Consider the following 21,251-nt stretch of genomic DNA (forward strand, 5'->3'; position numbering starts at 1 on the left):
TATAATGACTGATCCAAATTGATCCCATTTCTGTGTTTTTACCTCGATATTTAATCATGTCATGTAAAAATCTGTTTGAATTCTCAAAACAGTGTCGGCCCATAAGTTTTCACATGCAATACAGCAATTAATACTCCCTTGTTGTAACCCGTGTTAGGTGGTATAAACCTACACATGCTATTTGTCATCATTCACTTGATGGTCAGTTAATGAATTTATAACAGGTATAATTAGTGGTAACACACTTAGATTACCCGACAAAGGTTCCTATTTGGCATTTCTTGTGTCTGGAGTAAATATTCAACATTATAAACATCGATCAAAGGATTAACCGATAATGCGCTGATTGATTAATTACTTTTATCTTACACAGCGGATTTGTCAAAAGGTAGTGTTTATGTATGTAGATTTACTAATCTATACTGAATACACTCTGCCGTGTCGATTGTCTAGCGTAAAAACAACGTCCTTCTTTCAAAGGATTAACCCGGCAATACATTGATTGATTGCCCATTATTGGCTAACTAAATTACTGTTTTTAATGAAAGGCGGACATTATGCAATTAGTTGCCAGATGTGCTATCTTGGGTGACCAATGAGACTATACACCAATACCTGAAAAGATTTATCACTTTTTCGTATATTAAACTGTTAAAAGACACATCATTTGGAACAGTTTTGTGGATATTGATGGATACATTCCTCAAACAAGGTAATGGCCTGATATTGTTCCTATAACTTTAATCTGTTTTAATTTTAATATTTGCATTTTGTTTTTATTCATTTGTCGTAGCATTCAACAGAATCATTGTTTTGTATTATGATAATAAACTAATTAGGATTATAAGACCAAATATAAAGACGCACATTGACTAGTATCTACATACTGGTGAGTGGACATTAACCATGTGAATGTAGCAAGAAATTTATCGCGCAGTATTGTGACTTCGACCCCCACCTCGCTTCCGTGGAAGAAATCGTTATGTTATAAGTTGTGTCATGCAAAATCCTTTTGGTTATGATTCCAATACATATTTAACTACGAGTAGAAACAAGTTGATTTTCTCTTGATGAAAACAAACTATAATCTCATTAATTCTAACAGAGACTTTTACGATTTTCAAAAAATGGCGACCCTGTCTGGGAACATCCGCCAGTCTGTGGATAAATGCTATTTAGGTTTGTTTTCACCGAAGTTACAAAATCAAAACTACTTTCTACTGGTAGTAAAATATGTATTTTATTGATGGCCAATAGGATTTGGCATGACATAGCTAATAATAACATAACAATTCTCTCCTGGCAGCGAGGTGGGTGTCAATATAATACTACTTACAATATTATTGTTACTTCGACCACAACCTCACTTCCGAGGGAAGAAATTGTTATGTTACAAGTTGTGTTATGGAAAATCTTTATGGTCATCAATCATATACATATTTTACTATAACTGGTAAGTAGTTTTGATTCTTTAACTTCCGTGAAGCCGATCTGAACACAAGTAAGATATCGCTTCAGGCTTCCACAACGCCAGCTTCAGCACTCACAAACATAACCCATTTAGCACTAACCGCGGGTCCTGTGGAAATCTGTGCATGGTGACACCATCACACCCGATCCCTAGGAGCAATTGAACGACAAAGCAACGAGTCGGCATGTAAATCGTTGATGTCGAGAAATCATCAAAATGATGAGCGTGCTACACTTTCTATACAACTAACTGAAAATCGTTCCTCATATGACGCCACTGCAGTGCTCTGGCGACAGAGTTACGTAACCTCTGTCTGTGGTTTTCGTTGGGGGTGAGAGTGAAGCAGGCGACTTTTGGCCACTTTTAATCGCCGGGTATTAATTAACCACAAGTTTTTAAAGAATAAATTTGGTGTTCGCGATAAGACTAACCACAAATCTTTCATATGTAATGGTTAAAAAGAGTAACAAAAACAAAGTTTAGTGGTTCTTTAAAAATATTTGGTAAATAAATTTACCAGTTTCTCAGGTAGCTTATTGTCGGTTTCCAGTTCATGCCAAACAGTTTTACAATTCTCAAGAAATGTTATGTAATCCGATTCCGATGGTGTGTTGAAGATAAAGGGAGCATATCCTCCTGTGGCTGATTGGAAACAGTTGACTTTTTCTATCTCAAATTCTTCTTCTCCTGCTGAGAGATATGCTAGGTCCACAAATACCTTCAATTCTTTCATTCCATCTGTTTAAAAGAGAGTATAATCATATACACAGAGGCAACTCAACTGGAATTATGGATATTGAAACAGTCAAATAGTCAAACACCTATGTCAAAGTTGTAAATACCTAGAGTTATCCAAGGTTTTGATACAAATGCAAAGAGATGACTAAAGAAGGAATACATAGCAATGGGTGCGGTGGGCGAGTTGGCTAAAGCGCCAGGATAGTGATCCATCGAGCTTGAGGTGTCAGGATCGAGCCCACCTGTGACAGGGTGTAAAAACCTTGGAGTCAACTTTGTGTGCAAACTCTTTCAGTGTTGTCACAACCCCTAGTGTACAGTACACAACCCTGTGCACTTAAAAGAACCCACGAATCTGTTGGTATATGACCAGATGGTGGCCACATGAATACGTTCAAACACCTAGTTGCGGGTACAGCAACATGCAGTGTACTTGGACAAAGTACTGTGACTCATAATGTGTCCCAGTCCACCCAGCTGTGAATGGGTACCCTCGTGAGAAAGGGTGAGTAAGCTGTTGTATGCTCTCTAGGGAATTAAGATTGATAATACAATGTGCCATTGAGATTGACATCCAGTGATTGAGGGAAATACCAGCGCCTTGAGCATGTACTAGTCACATGGATATGTGCGTTATATAAATATCATGTAATAATAGCAATATAGCAATCCAAGTTCTAAGTTTAAGATAACTGTAAGTTAGACAAAACTGAGAAAGAGAGAGACTGATATATATAGAGAGAGAGATAGAGAGAAAGAGAGAGAAAAGAGAATGAGAGACATGAGAGAGAAAGAGGCAGAGTAAGAGAGAGAGAGAGAGACACACAGAGAGAGAGGCAGAGAAAAAGAGAGAGAGAGAGAGGCACAGAGAGAGAGAGAGAGAGAGAGAGAGAGAGGGAGAGGGGAGCAGAGAGAGAGAGAGGCAGACAGACAGACAGAATTATTGCTTCAGCAGATGAGATATATTACCTGTATGTGCAAATATATGAGGTACTGAATCTTTGAATAATCAAGTGGACAAATAGCAAACATGTCTACTTGTACATATATTTCATTACTTTTCAGAGAAAATTTGATGATATGTGCAAGATTCCATCCACAGGATTGATTCTTCTTTCTATGGAACATATCCTATTGATAGAAATGTTAAGTGTAAAAGAAAGGTATCATTGAGGTATTATAAACTTATTGCTCAATTACACCAGAATTTGAAACTGACCCTTACAGTGGCAAAGGTTGCCAGTAGGGCTTAAACAAGGCAAATTAAAGTGAGAGACATCTATTCCCTCTGTTTGATGTAAGAATAGATATGATGAGTTTTACTTTGTCATCAAAAAGAGGTTGATGTCTCTTTATAAATGATCTACTGTAGCTGAAATAAAGAAAAATTGAGTGGATGTTGTTTAAAACCAATATGCAATACCCATGGTTATAACACAGGGTATGACAATTCAGTTCAAGAATGTGTGCTTCCAGTAATTATATAATTCAATGCTGTTTTACGTACTTGGCATGGATTCTCTGAGCCAATCAATGAGATTTTTGCAGTCTATGAAAGCTTTGACACAGTCCTGTTTTTCTTGACTCTCCATCCCTTCGAGTATTCTGCAGGTTCTTAGGACATTTTTGTCAAGCTTTTTCATTTGGGAATCCTCACTGTGTCCCTATAAACATAGAACAGTTAACATGAAAGTATTGTTTCATAAACTAAAAATTTATGTTACAACCATTTCCATAATATGAACACTTCAGATGTTCTGTGCACAACACTACAAAACTCAACATACACATGATCCTTGCAGACAAACATATTTCTTTGGATCAAAGATTTCTGTGCCAAAGATGATAAAATACATTATAGCTAAAAGACATGGAATTATCATGAAACGGCCCTCCTATTATCAGAAATGTGCGGGCCGCTGCAAATGATATTGGACCGCTCAACCTTAATGACGGGCCACTATCAGTTCTGTTGTCAAGTGAAGTCATAGTGATTGCGTGGGCTTACAGTTCATTCGACATTGGCTTTGGACTGGCAGATATTCTGGGGCAAACAAGTCAAAGCCACTCGAATTCAGGCTTTAAATAGCTAAATAGCGGTAATATTGGCTTTCTTGCTGGTGCTAACCTTAACAATTGCACCATTAACGTTGCTGTTGGACCAAAACCGAACACTGAAAACTGACGTTGTGTCTGACATAGTTTGACATGTTGCAGGCTATAGTCTTGTCAAAGGCCATGGTCAAATATCGTCACGTTCTGTTGTGACGTCACATGATTGTTCGATGACGTAATTGCATTCGGTCAGTCAACCCCGTCAGAAGTTAGTTTTGAGTAAACTTACAGTCAAATTCCTTCACTGTTTCCTTTTTCTTTTCAACACAAATTCCATGTATTTTAGTTAATAACATCGGTAATAAAGTTTTTGAGGGCATTATCATATGCAGAAGCCCTCGGTCTTTTTCAACTGCGCTCCTTCGTCGGGCAGTTAATGGAAGACCTCGAGCTTCTGCAAATGATAATGCCCTCAAAAATAGCATTACCCTTATAATACAACAGAGATATTTACTAGATATTTATTATATATAATTTTCTATTGGAAACATCAGCTATCTCAAGGATAGAACAAAATACATGTACAAGTGTTTGCTACTAATGTGGCAATGTCCCCCGCCGCAAAAGAAGAATGCAATATAACATATTTACTAGTTTTTATCTTTTTGTCACACAGAAGATTACCATTTGTGTGATGTAGTTTTTAGCCATGTTCACTTCTCAGAATCTTCTAAGTCTGAAGATATTTCAGGAACATAGTAGATTTGAATGTATAGATGCCGATGCACACATCCACTGTGAGAATCAGTGTGCATTAGGGCTTTGACGGGACCAACTTTTCTAACCTGGGTACCCCACCCATTACCCTGCCCTACCCTTATACCTGTTACTTTAATTCCTGACATCAAATTTGTAAGAAATGGCATTTTCTCCAGCTCTGAGGCTAAAATTGGGTCAACGTTATGAGATATCGCATTTACATAAGTTTGAAAAGTAATCAAAGTGTCATGGTGACCTTGAAGATAAGGTCAAGGTCACCCAAATTCACTGGTGTCTGCATAATCCCCCAATGTAGGCTGCTATCAAATTTGAAGACATTGGGTACAACAGTGAATGAGATATCACGTAAACGTGAGTTTAAAAAGTTGTTCCCCTATTCTTACTGAAATCTACATGAGCCATTTTGAAGAAGAAGCTGGCCTCCTCCCTTATCAAACTTGTGCGCTGGTATAAGAAGGTGGATGACACCTTTGTCCTCAACAATCCCACCTCACTCCTCCAGCACCTCAACACCCAACATCCCCAAATCAAGTTCACTATGGAGACAGAACAACAACAAACTCCCTTCCCTAGATGCCTTTGTATCCAGACACCCCTGCAACAAAATCCAAACCACAGTCTACAAAAAAAACCCATCCATTCTGACAGTACATTCATTTTAACTCTAACTATCCGCCTAAAACCAAGTCTGGTGTCATCTCAACCCTGACCAAGTGCGGAAAGAATATTTGCTCCAGCAACCATGACCTTCAACATGAACTTAACCACCTACAACATGTCTTCACCATGCTCAACCAGTATCCCACTAACCTAGTAAAGAGAACCTCACTCCAGCAAACCCAAGGCATGAAACAACCCTCATTAGAATTACCCTACCTTATATTGGCAAGACCTTTGATTAACAGAGACCATGGATACTACATACCATCGGCCTATGAAGAATTATTAAACCCCATAGACTATCAAAGCACCTTGTCCACTTCTTGCCACAAGTTAATCCCCCTTGTTTATTGGCTTCATCGCCAGTGCTATTTGTTGTTTTTAGTTCCCTTCTGGCCTCTTTATGTGCCACTTCTTATTGAATTACATACTGTAGTGTTGTTAATGTTAATCTGCTGCTTGTCACAACATATCATGCATATATGCTTCTCACCATTTGGTTGTAGTCACTTTTAGCTAGAAAACAATATAAGAATCTACATCGAAATGTCGCTTAATGCAATTCACAAGAAATTGTCATCAATAAAGTTGTATGTTTCATTTCAGTTTGAAAAGTGGTCAAAGTGTCGTGGTGACCTTGCAAATAAAGTTAAGGTCACATAACAACATATGGTATGGATTTACTTCTTTAATATTTACAACACAATGTTTCTGGGCTACTTCTTGCCCCTTCATCAGGTGAATGACAGAATATGGTTATGAGCAATATATTTAGAATGTACAGGAAGTCAGTGAGATATTATTACAGATTGAGATGTACAGAGATCAAGGAGATTAAGTGATGTGTTTTGATTGAGATGTACAGATATCTCATTAACAAATGTTTGATGTTTGAAGAGCGGTCAAAGTGTTGTGGTGGCCTTAAAAATACAGTCAAAGTCACCCAAATCAACTGGAGTCTGCATAGCCCCCCAATATAGGCTGTCACCACCATCATGGACGTTGCTGAATACAAATGTCCCTCGTTCCAATAATTGCAGAACAGACTTGCATTAGAAGTGGTCACTGTTCATCTTACAGACAAGATTATTCCCAGTTACGTGCAAGATTAGCATAATCTGCTCACGCTTTATGTGCTGGCATTTAGATACTTCACTCTGAGAGTGGGGCTGTGATATTCACAGCCTTGGCCATGTGAACCATGACAATTTACACTTGTCAAAGGGGGTGCACAAAGTACATGATCTCAACTACTAATTATCAGACCATTTTTGTGTAAGGAGGCTAAGTAGGTTAGATCCCTGACTGTTTGCTGGTGATTAGGTTCCTTACACTGAAAGTGTGGGTTCGTATCCTAGATGGGACTCAACCTCAAAATACCTAGAATCTGTACTTTATTGAGAAAGTGATATCCTAAATATAAAATGTTACATTTGACCACTTTCTGAAACACATTGTGTATTCACAATGAAAATTTGTATAACTGGAGATATACAAAACAGGTGGGCAGACAATAAGCCCAATGGGATAAAAAGCCCATTTTGTGCTATTACATATGCCATTTAATGTTATATTATATTATATTATTTTCATGTGAGAATAAATCCATGTGCTGGAAGAGATTTGTTGGTATTCTATTACATGTCTTCATTGAGGACCTTTTGTCCTACCCATTGAGGGCATTTTGTCATGGGGGCATTTAGCTTAGGGTTGTTTTGGCTGCGGGTGGTATGTCCTTGTCGGCCTACTGTCCTACCACTACAAAACATCCTACTATGGAATATACTATGAACTGAGCAGTGGACATATCCCATGTATATCAATAAAAATGTATGTATTTACCAGCTCTTTGATTTTGATGACAGGTCCAAATTCACCTCCTAGGCAGTATACCTCTTTAACTGCCACTATTAGTTTTGCAATGTTTTGACAACCTCGAATGTTCTCATATGTCTGAAGCTGAGAAATCCGCTTTTCAATCCACCTCACAGGTGATTCTTCACAAGCTTTATCTATTAGCTTGAATTCTTCTTCAATCTTCTTGAAGTCACCATCAAGAACTTTCACATGACTTTGGACAGCTTTGAATGTATTGGTACCATCAATTAACCTCTGACAAAAATCTGTCCACGACGATGATGCTTCAGTCCATACACGAAGTACAGCACGTTCCAAAGCATATCCATGAATGACTTTTCGTGCCTCTTTCTTCCAGATCTCTTTGAACAGCATGCTGTCATTCAGTTGCACAAGACGAGGTATAATGTCCAGCACATTATCTGAAACTGGCATGTGTCTCATTGTAGGTTGATACAAATCAACTGAGGTTGTTTTTGCTTCTGCTTTTGGTAAAGGATGACAGACAGACGAGAGTACATCCGCTTCAATGTGCTCTTTCCAGTCCTTCACAAAGACTGACAACTCTTCAGAATTCACTGTAATGATACCAAAAATGTCATGCCCTGTAGCTCAGCAGAAAATATTAGTGACTCCATACAACTGAAGTTCACATTTTCTGCACCTATTTTCAGGACTGATTGACAACGTTATACATAACTTAATTTTATCTTTCCATAATCAGAGAACATGTATAAAAAAAATCATGCCTAATTTTTGTCAACCAGATGTTTTCAGAGACCAGGACAGATTGATAGAATTTAAGGGATTACGGTCAAGATTTAAAGGTGCAAACAATATATCCAGTTGAAAAGACCACTTAAACACAGATGTGCTGGCCATGCAAAACAAATACCATGAAGGACTGCATTTTGCAAAACAATTGGTCTTTCAATACCATAGATATTGAAATCTGTCATAGTTAACTGCTTTTTTCAAAACAATCAGGCATAGCTAAAGCAAGTCCTCAGTTGCAATTATTTAAAATGAATGTAATGAAAATATGAATACCATTATGGATGAGTTTACAGTAATTCAGGAAGACACTGGTCTGATTCAAATTGTGTTTGGAGGCAGTCAACTCTTTCAGTCGAATTTGCAGGATATCATTCATCACTTGGCCTTCAGATTCATCACAGACTTCAGGTGATATGAGAAGATCCAAAAATCTTTCAGTGTCATCAGCAATCAACTCCAACTGTGATATTGGGATGTTTCCATCACACAGAGATATTACTACTTCCTTCAGTAGTGATACAGCTTGCAGGAGACGTATTGTACAGATCGCAGACAGCAGCCTGTTTGACTTATCATTGGCAACTGAAGAGAAATAGTTGGTTTGGTTATTCATTTGCATGAAACCTAAGATACCAATAAAATTTATAATCAGCATAAATATATGCTCAAAGAATAAGTTTTTTGTCACTGTGGCTCACCCTGATATATACAACTGAACAGCAACAATGTAAAATGTAAGATAGTAACTTCAGAATATAGACAGTAACTTAAGAATCAAAGGATATGGTCAGTGATGATACTTAACTGTTATATAACTCGTTTGAGTGGCATTTTAGAAGTTGAGACGTACAATATAGAACAAGTTTTTATGGATAACAGTACAAGAATCTGTATCGAAACGTCGCACTCACGAAATAAAGAAGTTGTTATCCATAAAAACTTGTTCTATATTGTTATATAACTCAACTATTGTATAAATATTGAGTACTAAAAACTAACAGTAATATTTACAGATCTTAACAAAACATTTACATTATAAAAAGAAAAATACTGAAGTTCATCTGTTATCTTCATAAAAAAATAACACATCCCGGAGTCCCAATTTTGTATCAGTCAAGTGAAGTTTCACCTACATTGGTCCTGCTGTTTCTGAGAGGATTATGTTTATGATGGATGCCAGACAAACGGGCCATGACATCACTTCACTTGACATTTTGTCACAAGAGCTAAAGTCACAAATATACAATGTTAAGAATAGACCCCTGATCATCCCTCATGAATGATAGCTACAATAAACAGTTTGGTGTCAACTTGTTTCTCATTACAGGATAGTAAGGATAAACAATTTCTTTGAGAGGTATATAACAAAGTTGGAGATTCAGATAAGGACAAACTTTATGGATGAACAAATTTGTCATTCAGGTGATGCAACGTTTCCATACAGACTCTTGTATCAAGTATCTAAGTGAAATGTCACATCACCTGAATAAAGAAATTGTTCATCCATAGGATAAACAATGTTAACAAGCAAAATATTATTACGAAATCTTTTGAAGTAATGATGAAGAGGTTTCCAGGTCAAAACATGATGGAGGTATCGGTCTTCATCCACATCTCTGGGCCAGTGATTTTCAAGCAATCTCGACATTAAGTATCCAAATCTATATCCCAGTGGTGTCGATGCTGCTATCTGGTCATCAACCTGGTAAGTAAAATTGGACACACTTTTATCAGCTTCATAAGCAAAACAGTTTCACAAAATCTGATCAACATCAGATTTAACTTTGAGATAATGCTGTGTCTAGATCTGATGACACGTCCATGTTAGATGAAGCCCTGATGAAACTTTGACCATCCAGCCATAATAGAGTATACATAGGTTCTTAAGTCAATCAGATGTCATGTTTCTTACACAATGCAGCTTCATTCATGTACAACTTCAGTTGACAATTTGCTTTTCTTAGAAACAAAACTGTTACAAACACAGACATACCCTCATGGAGCACAGAAATGAAAGGATTATTATAATATTCACCCCAAAATATACATCTTTGATAGGCATTTAGTAGTTGTAGGAATATGAATACCTGAAATGTTTATGGATAACAACCTTTTCACCGCTCATGGAGACAGAGCAATCTGCAATCCTGACTTGAAATAGACCTGCATAAACTTACTTAGTTGTACTAAGCAGAACATTTTGACACACACACGAAACCAAAACATCTCAGTCCTAAGGAAAACCCAACTCCTTCACCTATCTCAATCAGCATTCCATACCAAAGTCCTTCCAGTCACCAGATTCCTAGCAAAACACCCAACATTCACCTTAACAAGACTTAAGAAATACCCTACATAACAATAGTAGAGGTCCCACCTAGACTGTTCCAAGCTGTAGGTTCCAATGCAACTGTTAACAGCATGACTGTGACAGGATGATGAACCTAATCAGCATGACTGTGACAGGATGATGAACCTAACCAGCATGACTGTGCCAGGATGATGAGCCTAACCAGCATGACTGTGACAGGATGATGAACCTAACCAGCATGACTGTGCCAGGATGATGAACCTAACCAGCATGACTGTGACAGGATGATGAACCTAACCAGCATGACTGTGTCAGGATGATGAACCTAATCAGCATGACTGTGCCAGGATGATGAACCATAACCAGCATGACTGTGACAGGATGATGAACCTAACCAGCATCATTGTGCCAGGATGATGAACCTAACCAGCATGACTGTGACAGGATGATGAACCTAACCAGCATGACTGTGACAGGATGATGAACCTAATCAGCATGACTGTGATGAACCAAACCAGGATGATGAGATGATACCTAACCAGCATGATTGTGACAGGTGACAGGATGACTGTGTCAGAGCCTAACCAGCATGAACCAAACCAGCATGACTGTGCCAGGATGGTGAGCCTAACCACAGGATGATGACTGTGCCAGGATGGTGAACCTAACATGACAGCATGACTGTGACAGGATGATGAACCTAACCAGCATGACTGTGACAGGATGATGAACCTAATCAGCATGACTGTGACAGGATGATGATACCCTAACCAGCATAACTGTGCCAGGATGGTGAGCTTAACATAAGCTTCCAGCATCACCATGCCAGGATGGTGAGCCTAACCAGCATGACTGTGACAGGATGGTGAAACTTTGTTTCAGCATCCACTAGACCCGGTATTGACATTGGTGAAAAAGAAATAGAAATTCCTTTTAGACATTTTAGATGAACTTAATTTGGGTTCAACCCAAATTATCTCAACCTAATATATCAGTAAAATATTACTGTTTAAAAGTTATGGACTTGGTAATCTGTGTCTTTGATCTCCCATTTGTCAGATAAGCTGTTGCTGGTGGAATACTTTTATCACACAGATGACATTTTGTCTTTATTTCTTTATGGCCACACAACAATCTTAATCCATAGCTGAATTTAGAAAGGTCACATATGCTATATATGAATATAATGAAAAAGAATCAGAATTGTCTGAGGTTGCCCTTGTTTGTTAAAAGCATTTGTGTTATCACTGCAGAGTCAGAAGCAAAGTCTTTTATAAAACATCACGGACAGTCAGCCAAACGCAGAATGTCAACTCTTTTCACTGTTTTGTCAAGGTTTTCTGCTAATTAAAGCTTCCTAGGAATAGGAACGCTGATCATAATCAAAACATCATACCCACTTTGTGAGGTTTTTGCAGAATTTTTGTCCTAAAAATTGTTTAACAAACTATCATTAAAATATTGACACAGTTCACTGTTTGTTACAAGGGAGGAGTGCAGAGAAAGGGACAGCCAGGTGTTCGAGAAGCGCGTTCACAGACAGTTATTTATTCATTAACCTGTGCTGTGCCACCTCCATCCGTTCTCGAACACCTGGCTGTCCCTTTCTCTGCACTCCTCCCTCGTAACAAATAGTGAACTGTGTCAATATTTTAATGATAGATTGTTAAACAACGTTTTTATTTTTAGGACAAAAATTCTGCAAAAACCTCACAGAAGTGGGTATGATGTTTTGATTATGATCAGCATTTCATTGAGTATTTTATGTTTATTAGTTTTCGAGTTAGATTGCAATTCATCGGTCCGCTTTTGAGCCAAACAGACTATAAATCAGATTTATGTTGCTGTCAAAGTTGTTTAAAACACTTGTTCCAAACCAGTAAAATCACAATTCTTCACCATGTAAGAAATATCTTGTTTGCTGCCAAACTTGAGAACAATGACAGAAAATAGCCACTGCAATGGTAGCCATATGTGTTTAATATCTTTTTATGGACTCATGGGTGAGGTGAGGTGAAATTGGGTTTAATGTCGTGCTGGAGAATATTTCGCTGATATGACGACGTGCATGCGTGTGTATGTGTATGTGTGGCTGCTTGTACCAGCCCAGACTTAAGCTGGTTTTATAGTGCTAGCCAACTGAGATACCATGCCGCAGTGAAACATGAATACCCCACTCAGACACATTATACTGACTCCGAGCCGACCAGTCCTTGTTGTACCCATTAATGCCGAGCGCAAGGCAGGGACCAACAAGTACCATATTTTAACGTCTCTTGGTATGACGCGGTCGGGGATCGAACCCACGACCTTCCGCTCTCCGGGCAGACGCTCTAACCACTACACCACAGAGGGGGTCAATGGACTCATGGGAAGCTGGTGCATATTTCTGTATTCTGATTTGGCAACGGTACATTAAAACAGACTGATCTAACACAAGTAATTGTCTATTCCTACTGTGTGAAGCAGACAGCATTATGGAAGAAATACTTCCAGTCTTCTGTAAACCTAGAGTATGTGAATGCAACAAAACATTTTGAAAGAAAAGTGCAGTTATTGTTCAAAGTGATGACATTAAATGCATTTGCAAACATTACCTCTGAAAAAATGTCTTCAACCGCATCAAGTAGGACAGTCTGCCACTCTGTATTCAGATGATCTGAGCCAAAGTCCAAGTGCATCAGTGTGTTGTACCCCTGCAAAAGCAAAAAATAATTCTCAAGTAGTCAAACAAATACACTATTACAATTAAAACATTGTGAACAGCTATAGCATTAAGTCAAACTCTGCAGCTATTGTCTGTGTACTTTCACCTACAAAGTTGTAACTCGTATTATAGGTAGATCTAGGATGTCATTATTTGTGGGAACAGGTAGGCAAAGATTCTTTTAAAAAACTGTATGGTTAAAGAGTTTCACATTACCATGTATCTCTACTAGACAATTACAGTGCAAAGTAAAGTTAGCATAGATATTATGGAATTTTGCAAGTCTGTAAAACCAAAAGATTAAAAAATAAGTAAAACATTTGTTAGTTTGAAATCTGTGCATTTTCATGGGGAACAGTAATGACCACTTATCATAGTTTCACTGTAGTAACATAAACGATGAATTACACTTTGCTTCACAAGAGATGAAGACATACCAGGAGACCACTTTGAGTCTTGAAGTACCACTTACCAAAATATATTTCCTACAGTCAGTCACTGAAGATATCCTTTGCCTCATCCAGTCATGGAGTTGAAACCACAAGGGTGACAGATCAGTCTGGAGTTCTGTCTGCTGACCACTATCTATCTTGGTGTCATGTGAGCTGCATTCACACACACTGGAGGCAAGGAGACGGGCAACAGCTTCCACTACTTCAATGTACTGATTTTCATTATCTAAGCACAGTTCTAGTAGATCTGTTGTAATCTTTAAACACATTTTCCTGTGTGCCGTGCAGTCTTCTTGTGAAAATCTGAAATACATCAAATTTGACAATTGCACATAGTATTAGTTTTTTATCAAGAAAAGATTTAAAACGAAGGTTTCAAAATGAAAAAAATATTTGTATGTTGATTGCCCTTCAAAGACATTCAGTTGAGTGCATCCTGTAGTTCTGAAGAAGTATTTTATGGGAAAATAAAAACATAGCTAAAAACATAATAGGTTGCACCAGTATAGAGTATTCAAAATCAAAATGCTGAACATCAATCTGGCAATAATTCTACAATGTCAATCAGTTATTAGTACAGTATCAACTCAATCATGAGTATTCATCATGGGGAAATATTTTGAAAAATGCTTAAAAGTTGTTATAAATGAAAATAGCTCACTGTTTTACCTCGAGGTGTGTTCTGGGCACGTCAGTTTTGTTCTCTCATCTTTGAACTTCTTTGCAACCTCATCAATACACCTGACAATGTACTGTTAACACAAACCCAAAGATAGAAAAACTCATACATGCATCTCATGTACAAATAAGTAAAGCCACAGCACTTTAGTTCACCTGAATAGGACGTCAGCAGCATGCTCTTAATTTTACAGGATTAATGTTTCAGAGTAAAATATTCCTTTTTAAGAGGATGGTAAAAGAAGGTCAAAATTTGAGATATAACAAAAATAAAGAGCATGTGGTTTTAAACAAACATACCAAAAGTCATCACATGTTCAAGAAAATGACTCAGCAATAGCTATAAACAGATTTTCCATGTGGCTGCTATGGTGGATCAGATTCATACAGAACCATTTCTTCATGTGAACTCTTCAAACGCAAATTCAAAACCCACCTTTTCCCTGATGCCTGTTAGCGCTTTGGGCATGCAATGCATGCAGTTTAAGCACAATACAAGCAGACAATATATTATTGTTATTATTATTATTCAACCACTTGAGAAAATGAGTGTTTCATAAATGTTAATGACAAGAATGTGAAATTTTGCCTTCATTAGTCAAATGGTTTCCCACTAAATGATGTTTACAGTGAAATGAATAGAGACTTTAGAAGTGTAATCACTGAACAAAAGTCAAACCAAAATTAGCCTGAAAAATGGAACATGGGTTTAGCCCCACTACAAACCACACATTTACATTTTCCATATTGTACAAAATGGCTGTTTAAGAAATTTTAGTTCACAGTATGGTCATTTGTTATGTGTCAAAATCAGGAACAAAAGTTGTTACAACACACTGATGGCTAAGGAATATGAAAAGATGCCCTTTTCAAACATGTTTTTGTTATTTGTTGAGAAGACATTTATTGCTTTTATATACTTAACAGATCTTTAATTGTGTATAATGTTAGCTCTAGACTTTATTCAAGTCTTACTGAATGGGGTTTAAACAGGAAAGTAGGCTAAATACGTGAAGAGGTCATAATGATACTATATGGATGAAATCAGTCTAAATAGTTAGGAATAGAAATTCTCCATAGTTCTATAAAGTTTGGAAAAGCAAAAAGGAATGTCACAATATGCTATGAAAACAGTCTTTAGATAACTTTCAGACACATATTTGGGATTTGGTAACACTTTGTTTGGCTTGATTCGCCATAACTAATTATTACAGTGTTAATTAATGTTTCAAATACTTCAAACTTCCATATATTACTCATCTTCAGATGGTCTTTTTGTCATATTTCACATTTACAAAGTAATCAAGATTGTCTGAGAAACATGAAAACTTGAAACTTACCAACATTTTTCTTTCAACATAATAGATATCGTTAGAGCAACAGAAGTAATACAGAGTTCCACTGCAAACCTCTGGGGGCACTTTCTGTAGTTTCACAATGCCAAGTAAATCTTCATACTTTGCGCTTGCCATGATTGTTCTTGGCAGTAAGTAGTCCACATCAAATAGGTACTCTAGGTCATTGATTATGTCTGTAATGGAACTGTAAAATAAATTATTAATTACAAGCTTGGTTCATTCAGCATAACTATCTGAACACCTTGCAAATCATAGGCCAACGTGAGTCTAAGAGGACTTCTGTAGGAAATCTTAAGATTTTATAGGGGTGTTGTGTGAGGAACAGAAATTACACAGAAATAATTGCTATGATGAAGGTGAGGTAGTATATTTGAAGGAACTGAAGAAAATACTACAAACAATTTATATGTGGTCCTGGTGTATGGCTGGGATGGGTAACTCAGGTATAGTCTGTCAAACCAACTTTTGGGACACCCCTTTGTCAAATATCTTCCAAATAACACCAACTGACCACATGCCATTAACATAAATCTTAATGATCCCCTTTGATGTAATAAGGAAAAATATCTTTAACTTTGTTGGTCACTTGAGGAAAAAGTTACTGTAGTCGCAGTAAACGTAACACCTCACGGTTAGGTCAGAGCGCAATTCACGTGCACCTCGGGTCACATTAGCGTGGGCTTCAGGTTTACATGTCTATATTAAATGAACGTCTCAAATGCATTATACAATAACAACACTTAAGTTAGTCACTGTCAGACCATCAGACAATTGTCAGTCTCAAATCAGAGCTACCAGTGTCAGTGTCTCCATCAGTCTAGATTGATCAAGATGGGTTGGACATGATTCCTTTGTAGACCATCTTTAACTCAGTATTTTCTTCCACCTTGATCGCATGAGTGACACATTGCTGCCATAATTCTGGTGATATTGTTACCAATTCTTCATTCACGTCTTTGAGTTTCAAAGAAACATTTTTTCGTGCAAATGAATCCTTTAAATCGCCTCAGATCAGTTCAGTTGGACTAAGGTCACAGTGATAGAGCAGCAAATGTAGAATTTCATGACCATACTTTTTCAACATGGTGTCAATCAAGTAAACAGGGGCTGGTTTGTGAGCTAGTATGATATCATACAGTTTAGTTTTAGTAGCTTTAGCTTGAAAGTTGATACCATGCCTGGACAACCAAGAAGTCATCTCATGTTTTCTGGAAGCGGAGATAGGAGTCTTCTCCAGGGCATCTCTAACACTGTGGTATGGTGCGTTGTCCATCACCACCAAACACTTGGTAGCTGCTCTGTGACGTATTCTGCGATCACTGTGGAGTTTATCTCTGTGTGATAGCGACGACCATCAGTAGATTTGGATCTGAACACCAAGTCACATCCTGGTAGGAAACGCAGATGTGACCCTGCGTGTACAATGATAAGTTTCTAACCCTTGCCTGGAGGAATCTTCCTGTTTTCTTTGGGGTCAGAGTGCTGCCACTGATATGAAGGGGTGTGGTTAGCATTAATACATGTTTCATCCAAATAGACTACTTGACAGCTGTTTTCTCTTTTTTTAGATATTGTTCTCAGATAATTGGCCCTCAGTCTCACGAGATCACCTCTTTCACAGAGTGTAACTTTTGGGCTGGATATTCGTTTATAACGAAATCCTAATTTCACTAATAATTAACATATTGTAAATATGGAAATGCAAACGTCGTGTTCATCTTCAGGAATTTTCTTCAGTTTTCTTGACGAGAGATGTTGGTTTCTCTGATATAAACTGCGAATTATGTCCCTGATTAGTCTCAAATTGAAAGTGTCCAACTTTACTGAAGACTTTGATTTTGAGACAGTCAATGACTACTGTCAATTACCTGATCAGGGCAGATAACACCATAAACGCTTTATTTTTAATGATGACACTGTTCTTTCTATAAACTTTGTGATAGATTGTAAAAATGTCCTCTTTCGGCTTCATTCTTCAAAAAACTATACACATTCTTGATCAAAGTTTGCATATCTTTGCTTAACATGGGGAAATTATCCTGAGGGTAACAACTCTGTCCTTCCAAGTCACTTGTAATGATGACCTGAGGTGATGCACATGAATTGCGCTCTGACCTAACCCGTAAGTTGTTACTTTTACTGCGACTACACCAAATCTCTTGATACAAAACAAACAGAAATTTTGATTATAGTTACACAAGTAACTTTTTCCCCAAGTGACCAACAAAGTTAAAACTATTTTTTCTTATTACGTCAAAGGGGGTCATTAAGATATACGTTAATGGCATGTGGTCAGTTGGTGTTATTTGGAAGATATTTGACAAAGGGATGTCCAAAAAGTTCGTTTGACAGACTATAGTCTGGTACTTTGGTAGTTGGGTCAGCTGAGACCCAGGACTACCGAAAAACAGGGGTAGTCGTGTGATATAATCTACTGTTTATTGGAAACAACAATAAAACCCAAGAGTTACAGCCCAAGTTGCTAATGTTTACATTTCTTTGTGACTATGTGTACTTATGTATGAGTAAAGACAAAGCTTCAATCAATTAAGCGTATGCACAAACAGATAATTATATATGTGAATCTCAATAGATTTGGTCAAGGCTCTGGTAAAACAATTCCCTATGACACATATTGTACCCAACTCCTGAGATCGGTTACATCCCATTCTGCCTACAATCCCATTTCGCCTACATCCCAGTTTGCCTACAAAAGTTACTGTAGGCAGAATGGGAAATGATTTTTGACCTATAAAATAATGGAACCACCCATTTACCAGTGAAGGGTATGTTGTTGGGTTTGGAGAAAGGGTAATCAATGTAGTTTCACTTAAATTAAACGACGTGATGATATTGGTGATACTGAATGGCAAGTTTCAAAGTTTTGGTTGGTCTGTGTATCTACATATTTAAAGATACATAAAGACATTTACAATGATATTGTTTGGGGTTGGTTTTTCTCAGAAACAGTTGACATATGTATTTAGTTGTGCAGATTATCATCTCAAAGTTTGGGTAAACTTAATCGCTACATCTTCTCCCATGTCGAATTATCAATCATAGTTTATTTCTCAAGAAACACCCATGGTGGTACAAGAGAATACAATATATATATATTACATAAACAGACAAGAATGGTGATATCAGTAACATAGCTGTTAGCTGCATTTTGTCAATTCCAATTAATTAAATGCATTCGGAAAGAATTAATATACCTTATACCTAGAAACACTGTTTTTTTGTCATTTATCCCAAATTGCCTACAATTAATTTTTGGTAAATTTCATATTAGTAAGGGTAGAATAGGTCAGCACATTAACATTAATCACTGGACATATCATGTTGCTTTAACATGTTGGCAGAATGGGAAGACAGGGTGTTCTCTTTTTGCCTGCACGTATTGTTTAGGGATTAAAATTACTGGACCGTACTAATCCTTGCAACAATGGGGATTAAAGCTATAGTTTATAGTAGAAATGTAAGTATGCCAGCACTTGCTGGTAAACAATAAAGTTTATCACATTTTGTTTATTGCATATAGCACCCGCAAATATACGAATATGAGTCATTTGAAAATATGGTGACATTTTTAATTTTATTAATATTGCATGTAACATAATATACATGCACAATATTGCATATATACATATATACGAATATGAATTATCTGACAAATATGATAAAAAATACACAAAATAAGCGTTAAATGTCACTCCAGGAAAAAAGTATTTATGTGCACTGTGCATTTATATACTATTCAAACTTTGCTAAGCATCAAATCATGGATTCAACAGAAAACTATAATGTGGGGTCAAATTTGTGGTAAATATCTAAAGCTTATTGTAAGCATGGATCCTAGGTTTCAGTTTGTCATTTCTCTTGTGTTGTGTACTTGTCAATGACTCGTTCCATGATGGATACAAATTATAAATCTACGTTTAAGTAAAGTTGTGATCGTTTGTGATCCTTAGCAAAGTGTGAGTAGTATACATACAATTGTATAATCTGTTTCACATGACATAATATTATTGTACTTCGTCAACAGGTTTTTGTAATTTAATTCCATTTATTATCAGTTTGTAACTTTTTAAGTCACGATATGGCTGAAATATTGCTGATGTGACTATAAATCCTAACTCACTCACTCACATGACATAATAATCACATTCACAATCCCACCAGATGAAAACCGGTATCACCATAAACAAGTGGTGAGACTAGTCAAGAGTCTATGTTTCTCAAGGTCAATTCTTTCTTCAAGGTGCCGGGTAGTGAACTCCACTTACTTGAACAGACTATAATTGTGCAGGCACTGGACTGTTAATCCTAATCCGCTTATAGACAATTAAAGTGCAGGCAAAAAGAGAATACACCGGGAAGACGGTTAGGTCCCATACTGCCTACAGTTCAATACTGCCTACATCCCAAACTGCCAACAAAAATATTGTAGGCAGTGTGGGAAATGATTTTTTGCCCTGTAGAATAATGGAACAGCCCATTTATCAATGAAGAAGGGGTGTGTCGTTTGGAGTAAGGTAGTCATAGTTATTTGCTTTATTTAATGTTGCACGCACAACTAAGGTATTTCAGCGATGGGGTTGTACACTTATTAAGAAATGAGGGGAACAAAAAATAGAAATTTTGAAAGAGTGGTGTTACTACCAAAAAAACACCCCAATAACTAAGTATTAAGGGAAATTTGAATTGGATGCCAAATTAAAAAGAAAAAAAAAAAATGAAATAGGTAAAGAGTATTAGAGATTATGAATTTAATATAGATTAGGTGTAGTATATGGTTATTGTTATTGTATTTTTTAACCAACCCATGTTTAAAACATATTTATTAAGTGAATAATGATAAATATATATAAGGTGAAAAAATGAACTTGATAAAAAGAGTGAACTGATTTAAAAAGTTAAAAGAACATATATACATATTTATAACAATTTTTAAAATGGTAAAATGTGGTATTATTGTTTTTGTTGCAAGATTGTTTGGTATAATTTTGTATGAATGAGATATTTAGTGAGTTGTTTACTTAATTTGGGATTTGTTAAGATGTGCTTGAAATCAGAAGAGTACTACTGGTTTTGGTATCTACATACCCCAAAAGAGCCTTAAACAATCCTATAATCTCCCGGCAGAGTCACTACAGAGTATAGTAACAGCACACTCCTATTAGCTCCTGTGCCCTTCTCAAAACATATTACTTATCCTTTTACTGAACAGAACAGAATAGAACCAAAATCTTATTCTCAAAAATCACACATAGTGACAAAGAGAACATACAGCATATTGATACATATTAAAACATTGAGCAAAGTCCACTTTTGATCAATTTGGCAACGTTAAGGTTAAGTGCTGAATAATCACACTGGAAGTAATACCGCCATATAGCTGGAATAT

The 21,251-nt window shown here is 36.9% G+C and overlaps 1 protein-coding gene across 1 annotated transcript in view; it reads right to left on the bottom strand.

Annotated features, from left to right (window-relative positions):
• The window catches only part of LOC124289173 (E3 ubiquitin-protein ligase rnf213-alpha-like), a 103,850-nt gene that overhangs the window by 42,463 nt on the left and 40,136 nt on the right, over positions 1-21,251 (bottom strand). The window contains 9 exon segments of the mRNA XM_046725785.1: positions 1,989-2,209; positions 3,717-3,873; positions 7,547-8,139; positions 8,612-8,920; positions 9,881-10,040; positions 13,238-13,345; positions 13,829-14,111; positions 14,478-14,560; positions 15,827-16,028. Coding sequence (XP_046581741.1) covers positions 1,989-2,209; positions 3,717-3,873; positions 7,547-8,139; positions 8,612-8,920; positions 9,881-10,040; positions 13,238-13,345; positions 13,829-14,111; positions 14,478-14,560; positions 15,827-16,028 — 2,116 coding nt within the window.

This window comes from Haliotis rubra, unplaced genomic scaffold (genome assembly GCF_003918875.1).
Source record: "Haliotis rubra isolate DU_JTF1 unplaced genomic scaffold, ASM391887v1 Scf1116, whole genome shotgun sequence".
Classification (NCBI taxonomy): domain Eukaryota; kingdom Metazoa; phylum Mollusca; class Gastropoda; order Lepetellida; family Haliotidae; genus Haliotis; species Haliotis rubra.